This window comes from Dufourea novaeangliae, unplaced genomic scaffold, assembly GCF_001272555.1.
Source record: "Dufourea novaeangliae isolate 0120121106 unplaced genomic scaffold, ASM127255v1 scaffold89, whole genome shotgun sequence".
Lineage (NCBI taxonomy): Eukaryota > Metazoa > Arthropoda > Insecta > Hymenoptera > Halictidae > Dufourea > Dufourea novaeangliae.
In genome coordinates, this window is record NW_015373988.1 from 2,290,025 (window position 1) to 2,299,371 (window position 9,347).

At 29.4% G+C, this 9,347-nt stretch overlaps 2 protein-coding genes across 2 annotated transcripts; both read left to right on the forward strand.

The window, feature by feature from the left end:
* Positions 1-1,714: 1,714 nt before the first annotated feature.
* Positions 1,715-3,510, forward strand: LOC107187575. The gene is made up of 4 exons (XM_015575700.1): positions 1,715-1,900; positions 2,188-2,323; positions 2,431-2,881; positions 2,963-3,510. The coding sequence occupies exons 1-4, from the start codon at positions 1,732-1,734 to the stop codon at positions 3,242-3,244; spliced, it is 1,038 nt and encodes a 345-aa protein (XP_015431186.1). The 5' UTR covers positions 1,715-1,731; the 3' UTR covers positions 3,245-3,510.
* A 678-nt stretch (positions 3,511-4,188) lies between these two features.
* Positions 4,189-8,153, forward strand: LOC107187547 (FAD-dependent oxidoreductase domain-containing protein 1). Its single transcript, XM_015575671.1, has 7 exons — positions 4,189-4,357; positions 4,982-5,254; positions 6,033-6,521; positions 6,907-7,055; positions 7,144-7,230; positions 7,380-7,533; positions 7,849-8,153. The coding sequence occupies exons 1-7, from the start codon at positions 4,268-4,270 to the stop codon at positions 8,101-8,103; spliced, it is 1,497 nt and encodes a 498-aa protein (XP_015431157.1). The 5' UTR covers positions 4,189-4,267; the 3' UTR covers positions 8,104-8,153.
* Positions 8,154-9,347: the final 1,194 nt, after the last annotated feature.

Below are 9,347 nucleotides of genomic sequence, written 5' to 3' on the forward strand. Positions count from 1 at the left end.
AGTAAATAGATTAATAATATACACAGTAAATAAATCACAGTATAGAAATCAGAGTAAATAAATCAGAGTAAATGAATCACAGTACACAAGAAAATAAATATCAAAGCCAATGGTTCTCGAACATCTGTAACATACAAGGGATTAGTAACAAGAGAGGGGACACAACAATATGCACAGTAAATAAATTGATGGTTGTCGAATGCCTGCAACAAACAATGGGTTAGTAACAAGAGAAAGAACGAGTATGAGACGCACGACCACCCTCCGCGACGGTTCACGACAAAGTGAGGAAGCAAGCACAGACCTGCACGGGCTGGTACGACCTTGGTATACGGCGTACACGGCTAAGTCAATAAACTGGGTGACGCAACTCACTAGCGCGTTGGATCGACGGAGAGCACCGATACTCGGCACGCTCTCCCGCTCTCGCTCGCTCCCGTTCAACCGTTCCGGCCAACTCCGGCACCGTTCGGTATACTTCGGCACCGACGGAGAGCACCGATATCGCGGCTCGCTCTACCGCTCTCGTATATTTATTGATGTTCATATTCCCCAAATAAATATCATTTTTAACTAATTTGTTTAAGCAACATGTTCCTTTTAACGATTTAGCTCTCCATTAGAAATCCCTAAGACCGTTATTTATTATACATTTCATATCGTTAAATACGATTTTTCTCACAGGATACGGATTTCTATTACAGTATCACAAAATAATTGCAAATATGAAACTTCTTTACCTCTTCTTGAACATTCGAACATATGAATGGAATATATAACACTTCATTTGTACTAATAATACTCAGAATTCATGCTTTATCGGTAACGTTGGGTATTGACACTAAAATGGTAACAGGGTTACGTAGCCCTATGAACGTGGGACAGAAAAAAGTATTGGATGATAGGTCTATTCTATACCTAGTCAGTGCTTTTACTGTTTCTTAATTGATTAAATATCTATCTACTAGTAAAATATGTAATAATGTTACTATAAGTATACATGTATCAGTATACGGAGTACCATAAGAGGCAGTAATGTAGAATACACACTGGTATTAAAATTGCAAATTTCGTGAATAGAGAAGAAACTCCAAACAAATAGGTAAACTCTAATTTAAAATTTAAAAAAAAACTATACATGGCCAACTTCCGGTTAGATATCGCGACCGCGAGGGAAGTGTAGTTACTGAGAATGGCGATTGTTGTTTCATTTACAGACCCTTTATTTTCAGCGTACTTAACGACCGATTCTTAGGACGCGACGTGAACTTTTCATATCAGTTAAGGAAACCTTTCATATAACGTCATTGAACTATGAATTCAAACTTTGCTATCAATTTTAAACAATTTAATCGGATTTAAAAAATGTATATATTAAGCAAGGAAACCAACCTGCAATTTTCTTCTCAAATAAAAAGAATTTTTTAACTTTCTCAAAGGAAAATGTAATTATACTTTTAAAACACAGGTTTATCTGTTTTCTTAAATGAATCTTGTATCCGATTCTATTAAACAATTCACAAACTATAGTAACGATAAATAAAATCATAAATTTCATTTTTATTAATAAACAAATGATTGTAATATATTTTTTTCAAATTGAAAATAAATTATTAAACTTCTTTTCAATGCTTGAAATTTTTCTTTGAATCTCAATTGATAAGTGTAGGATCGAGTTTTCAATATTGACGATTGTAGTTTATTTCCTTCGAACGATTTTCAACGGACGAAATGGTGCCGACGATGCCGCCTGATTCGCATAAAATTTCACTGAAAATCATCGAAGCGATAAAACAACACCCAGTTTTATATAGTGCCGAAGTGAAGGGCTCTTCGGTTAAGCTTCAGGAGTTCAGACAGAAAGTCTGGAAGAGGATTTCCGATGAACTTGGTCTCGATCGTATGAACCTGTTTTCTTTCGTCTTCTTAAAAATAATGCTACATATTCATTACAATACCCTTTTTTAATTAGTAAAACCTTTACCAATCCATAGTCTTTATTAATAAAATCAGAAATAATATTAAGAAATTCATGTTACATGAATATTGACCTCATGGTTTAACACATTATTTTCCTAAACTCTCTAATTACTTCATTATATGAATTTTTCTATGATTCTTATACTTAGGATTTGATTACTAGGTATTTAATTCTATTTAAAAATACAATTTTATTGATATCCTTAGCCACCTGGGTGAGACTAAGATGGAAAAATTTGAGAGATACGTATTGTCGCATATTAAAATATAAGAATAAGACAGAAAAAGGAGTTCGTAGAAAAAAATGGATTTTTGAGGATCATCTTAGCTTTCTAAAATTCCCGTAAGTATATTGCACAGTCTTAGAAATATAATATTTTATGGTAACATTGATATTTTTATATAATACAATTAAAGAATTGCAAGTATCTTTTAAAATTTTGCAATTAGGTACGAGTCTGATTATCAGGCACAAAGTATAGAATTAACAGAAGATTACATTCAAGATATAAATGCCGGTGGAATCAGTTCTGAAGGTCTTTTAGAGCAACTGGAAGATCGTAATGATGAAGATTACAGTGAATATTTGGAGGTTTTAGAGGAAACAACTGCAGATCCAATCTTAGGTCGTGATTCTATGGAATTGACTGATAATGGGGATGGTGTATTCAAAACCGTAGATGTAGAAGATACAACGCAACATGATATTGATATGTATGCGCAACAAATTCAATCAAAATTTAGAAAAATAAGACCAAAAAAGATGAAAGTTGAACCAGCAGAAATACCTACAACTTATAGTATTTTGAAAACTCCTTTCACAAAAAGAACAGTGGATACACCAGTTTTTGTGACTGCACCAGTTGCGAGCAGTCCTAATAAAAATAATTCTACAGGAGAAGTGAGTGTATTGATACAAATTTTTTAATATAATGACTGTGGCCACTGTCATCTTTTAACTCATCAATATTATTTCTTATAGGATGTACAGAATAATTATGATCAAGTCTACTTAGCACCAGAGGGAAAAAGCAGTATAGAACTCTTTTTTGATAGCATGGCACAAACTGTTAAGCGACTTCCAGCAAAAGCGCAAGCAGATATTAAAATGAATATCTGTAAAATTGTAACAGAAGCAGAACTTAGATATTCTGGACGTAATACACCGCAAAGTACTCAACAATTTATAGCACCACCTGGAATGATTCCTAAGTTAGTTCTTATTCCATGTAACATGATTGACAAACAAAACAATAAGGGTTGACAATTTTCAGTGTAAATTTCTTTGAAGTCAGAGGTATTGTGATATATTGTAAAATAAAGTCTTCTATAATCAGGAGATCAGAAGATCGTAACAAACATAGAAGAAAAAGGGCAACAATTGCATCAATGAAAGTGTTCCAATAAAGACGATTTTTGTAATTAGTGTGGTATTTCCAGTTTTGTAACATATATTGATAAAGTTAAATGTACATAGGTGTTGTCATTATATCTTAAGCTGTTGTTATACATGAATTTACTTATTTTAATAGAGCATGTAAATATGAAGTTCCACTTAATTTTTTTAATAAAACCTCATATTTTCACTCCCACACTCTGGTAGTCTTGAAGATAACGGAATGACTTATGACCTAAGGATTATCATGAATAAACTATAAAAAAACAATTTGTAAACCAAGTTAGATACTTCTATTTTGCAGACTGTACAATAATCTTATAAAACCTTTAACAACTTTTTATTTTAATTAAATTAATCATTCATATAATGAAACAACATATACATAGTTAGAAATAATAACAGAAATACAAAGTAATGTCATAGTAAATCATAATAATGTATAGATATAATATATAGAACGTTGATAATTATGTATTATTTTTATTATTAAGTATATTGATATAGTCTTCCAAACTTTATGCTAACTTATCATGTTTCATTATATCTAGAACTTATTTTGTTAACATAAATTTATGTTTTACATTTAAATAATAAGTATAACTGTGAGTTGAATAAATATCGAATCAAAAATCGATTAATCGAGAAGCAACTTGTGCAAAAATGCACGTTCCTGAAATAAAGTTATTTTATCTTATTTATTAACTTTATTGTACAGTCAGCATTATGTTTTTAAATAGATATGAAATCTTTTTGAATTTGTTTATCTGAAGCTTATCACGTCTGGAAATTTCAGAGTTCCTTATAATGCAGCCAATATGATCGTTTAATGGTATAAGATAAGAAACTCCTCAAATTTAAAGTATTCGACGAATTATTGTTATTGTGAATATGTTGCGTATTTATCTTCAAAATACTAGGCAAATTAAGTTTCTGCAAAAATGTGGTTCTTTGAAAATTAGAAGAACTTTTGCAGATAAGGTAAGCAATTAGAATTTGTAGGTTATTTGCCGAATTACATACTGATTCCTGTGATAATTTATATTACTATGTAGTGTATTTAGTTATGTATCTCCTAAAATTGTTAAGAATTTTTAACCTTTATAAATTATTAACCATATTCAATTTTTTATCGTTTATATAAGATTTAAATTAATGTAGTTTTGAAAGACAATAATTATTAAATATTAATAAATATGCTACAGAAGTAAAACCACTTTTGAAATTAAAACAAACAGAAAAAGAATTAAACTATTATCATCTTTACTAAGTCCTGTATTAATTTCAAATAATGAGTACCTTTGCTGTGTTTGATTTAAATAATTGTACAATTTTATATACAGCATTAAAATAGGATTAGTTATACGTAATTAAATTATTTTTTAATATTAAGAATGAAATTATTATGTACAGACTTTACATGACGTTGACTCTGAAAAATTAGATTTTGTATCAATATTTGTATTGTTAATACCGTAATACAATTATTGCATGTTTCGAAATAGTATTGATATATAACAATTATTGTACTATTAAATAAACTGTTATATCATAGCTTAACATGCTTTTCTTTAAGTTTATATTAATCCTATCATGAATTTTCAGAGAATAACTAATAGAATTATTCTAAGGGACAAGGATTCTAATCTTCCAACATTAAATAAAATAAAAAATAATCTAGAATCACTAAAAAATGCTCTACTGCCATGGGACCCTAACGACGATGTAATACCTTGGTCAGATCGTACACCTGAGATTTCATTGCATTGTGATATTGTTGTAATTGGTGGAGGTGTAATAGGCAGTTCAATAGCTTATTGGTTGAAGAAACGATATTATAAAACCATGAAAGTTATAGTTGTTGAGAAAAATCCGATGGTAAGTCTTGTCACATATAAATGTACTCTTAATGTGTGAAACAAATACAATGTTTTTGTTATAAGTACAGTCTATAAAAGATTACAGTAAATTTTTGATTAATGCTCAAAATTCGTAACCGGATTGGGACAGTTATCGTAAAGGGACACAATTCCTGCATCTCATAAATTTTGGGTCAAGCCTCGGCAGCTTGCTTTTGTACTTTGCCGGCAGTATGCTCAAGGCAGCCACAAAGATTAAAAGTCTGCGTATCGCTGTGACAGCACTGGTACATCAATGAAACTTTTCTTTTTGGTTATATCGTCATGAAAATCTTGAGATTTGTCTGATGAAAATGATACCAAACCTGATATACTTCGAATCATATTCATTTACTTCATGTCAATTTTCTTTCATTATCGTTTCTGATACTTCACAAATAATCTCAATTATATTGTTATTTAATATGTTATTTAATATATTAATAAATTTTACATATCAAAATAACCAAAAATAAAATAGTTTTATTGTTGCATTAATTTTTCCCTCGATACGCTGTTTTTTTAGTCTTTTTTCTTTTTGCTCAGCTTTTGGCTCGTGAAAGGGAAGCCGCTGGTGTTACATCCTTGGTTCCAAGAGAGAGTCCTCCAGTAGTGGTGATGAAGCAAAAGCATTTAATATAGAAATCTTTACGAACATTTATCGAGAATATACTGTACTCAAAGGAATAAATCCATAAGTAAGCCAGTTAAAGAATTTCATATACTTTTTGTAATAAGAAACTTGAACTTCATTTCAGTATACTACAGCATCAACGGTTCTCTCAGTGGGAGGGTTGCGCCAACAATTCTCCCTCCAAGAAAATGTTGAAATGTCTCTTTTTGGCGCAGAGTTTTTACGTAACATTAATGATTACTTAGGCATCGAGGGGGAACCTCCGATTGATTCATTCTTCCATCCATATGGATATTTAATGTTGGCATCTGAAAAAGGAGCATCCACATTAATAGAGAATTCTAAATTACAAAATTTTCTTGGAGCAAATAATATTTTACTATCGTCAACTAAGCTGAAAGATATGTTTCCTTGGATGAACACAGATGATGTTGCATTGGGTTGTTTAGGATTGGAAAAGGAAGGCTGGTTTGATCCATGGTCTCTTCTTTGTGCTTTTAAAAAGAAGGCACTAATGTTAGGAGTAGAATATGCTTATGCAGAAGCAAAAGGATTTGAATATAAAAAGAACAAAGGCGAACACATAAAAGACGAGAAGTTAGACAAATTAATTGTAAGTCTTTAGTTTAATTTATTATGTATTTTTTAAATCTTTTTTATTCTATCATGAACTTATAAAATGAGTCCTAAATAATATGACTGAATATAATATAGTTTAATATCTTTTATTGACTAAAAGGTACATGGCATTGCAATTACACATTTTAATATTATTTTTATCGAATTTTATTATTTACGTCATGATATTTTTATTTAAGCATACATATCAGATTTATATTGGTATCGCAGAATTTTGTACTTCTAATATGTGCCCTTAATGCACTATTTTCATGTACCAGCATGTATTTTTAATTGCATTTATTTCAAGTAATTTCTGGTTTCAATTTTAGTTTTGCAATACGAAACAAAAGTATATAAATGAACATTCTTTTTTTTAGATAGAAACTCCAGAAGGGGAAAGAAGAACCATAACTTTTGCATTAGCTGTTGTGGCTGCTGGTGCTTATAGTGCAAAAATTGCAAGAATGGCAAAAATTGGCTTTCAAAGTGGAGACATAAAAAGTATAGCTTTGCCTGTTGAACCAAGGTTGTTAATTGCTAGTAAACTTTATACAGTTGATATTTAAAATTCATGTTATTAATATTTTACCAATAAAAATAACTTTACTTCACAGAAAAAGGTATGTCTATTGTTTCCACTGTCCTGAAGGACCAGGTATAAATACTCCATTCACGATCGATTATTCAGGAACATATTTCAGGTAAAAATCAGATGAAACTTAGAAGATCGATAGGACATTTTGAAAATTGATTTTGAAAACAGTATACATATATTTGGCATTTATTAATTAGTTTCATCAGAAATACTGAATATATTAAGTATTTTTCATATTATTGCTATGTTTTGTAGAAGAGAAGGTTTAGCAGGTACTTACATTTGTGGAAAATCACCAGAAGAATCAGAGGAACCTTCGATTGATGACTTAAGTGTTGATTATGATTACTTTGATGAAAAAGTTTGGCCGATACTTGCACAGAGAGTTCCATCTTTTGAAAAGTTAAAAGTATGTTTGAGTTTAAAATAAAATTTCCCTTTTATTAGATATTTTGAAAAGACATTTCTGTAAACTGTAATTTCAATATAACAATTTTTCTTTAAACATAATTAGTATAGTACGCAGGAAATATATTGTATTACGCTTAAAAAACTTTCGTTATGAAAATGAGACATATAAATTTTTGCCTAAACTGACAATACCACATTTTAAATTATGATTAATTATTATTTAACATTTCATGAAAACTGTATTTAAGTCTCCTGTTTCATCGAATGGATTTACATTGTTTTTAATATAAATAATATAATGTTTGCTTTACAGTTAAAGTCTTGTTGGGCAGGATTTTACGAATATAATACTTTCGATCAGAACGGAATAATTGGAATGCATCCATATCATAGGAATTTATTGTTTGCAACCGGATTCAGTGGACATGGAATTCAACAAGCGCCAGCTGTAGGTAGAGCAATTTCAGAATTAATTATTGATGGTAGATATACAACCATTGATTTAAGCAACCTCGATTTCTGTAGAATTATTAGAAATAATCGTATGTTAGAAAGAAATATTGTTTAAAACGTGCGTTATGTATCTAGAATATGAAGTTTCATGCATACATAAATATACCTTGCACAGCATTGTTCATTATATGACATTGTTTATACACATTTAGCATGTTTGGTTTAAGCATATGAACTGAATAATAATTATTTTTCAATGTGCTTAAGATAGAAACATTCGTTACAGATTTTATACGATTATTACTCCATAGAAATTTCAATTTGACCTTTGCGTTGTTTTGTATTGAAACTTTACAGTCTAAAAACTTTATTTATCTGTAATATCAAAGCATATGCTTAAACGAAACTGTAATATGAATGATATCTCAAAATAAATGTTACGCCAGGCTTACAATCTTCTTTTCATTTAGAATTTTAAATTAATGTACGAAATTTCTTGTTTTTACCTCATAGTATCATATTTTACATTTCATGAATAATTTGATTTCTTTATGAATTAAAGGAGTACAAAGACTTTAATAAACATCCATGTATAAGGGCATAAAAAAGGTGTATTAAATTTATATATGTTCTTTAATAATTAGGTGACATTTATTTTTGGATATATTGTGTATTTATCTGCTTGAGTATCAAGCCGTTTTGTATATACATATACTTATGTACCTGTGTACAATTTCTGTAGCTCTCATGTATATATATACATGTATAGTAATAAAATTAATATTTACATTTTAAAACATAATGTTTTAATTTCTTCATCATCTTTACTATCATATTTTGTAAGTGACATTGAATGTAATATATTACGATTAATACATACAATCTAACTACGAAGAATAAGCAAAAGATGTTTGAGTAAGAATTGTTTAACTTCATGTTAATAATTTTAATATATTTATCATGTACCTGTAATAAATTTTTTTCCTAATTAATCATGATGTCAAACATTCAGAAGTTTTAAAAGTTAAAGCATGTAATATAAACAGTATTGATAACGTTGTGCAATACTTCTTTATTAAAATGCAATTTGTAGAAATAAAAACGTTATAAAACAATACAATCGACACAGGGTAAAAACAGTAATAACATAGGAATACGATATCATATTATTGTATGTAAGTCAATATAAATTCATTTTTTGCTTATTTTATAGTATAAGTCCTAGGAAATATACAACTTTGTGGAAAAAAACAAACTAATTAAAGTGAAAACATAACATTGTTAATATTAATAGAGTAGGAAGCAATAACAAATGAGTGTACAAATTGTTGTTTCTTTGTTTACTCGATCATCACAGAA

Excerpts from the sequence above, each read along its gene's own strand:
- LOC107187547 (XM_015575671.1), top strand. The coding sequence starts at position 4,268 with ATGTTGCGTATTTATCTTCAAAATACTAGGCAAATTAAGTTTCTGCAA. Across the intron at positions 4,358-4,981 it reads GAAGAACTTTTGCAGATAAG|AGAATAACTAATAGAATTAT; the intron begins GTAAGCAATTAG and ends ATGAATTTTCAG. Across the intron at positions 7,056-7,143 it reads GCTTTGCCTGTTGAACCAAG|AAAAAGGTATGTCTATTGTT; the intron begins GTTGTTAATTGC and ends TTTACTTCACAG.
- LOC107187575 (XM_015575700.1), top strand. The coding sequence starts at position 1,732 with ATGGTGCCGACGATGCCGCCTGATTCGCATAAAATTTCACTGAAAATC. Across the intron at positions 1,901-2,187 it reads CGATGAACTTGGTCTCGATC|CCACCTGGGTGAGACTAAGA; the intron begins GTATGAACCTGT and ends TGATATCCTTAG. Across the intron at positions 2,882-2,962 it reads AAAATAATTCTACAGGAGAA|GATGTACAGAATAATTATGA; the intron begins GTGAGTGTATTG and ends TATTTCTTATAG.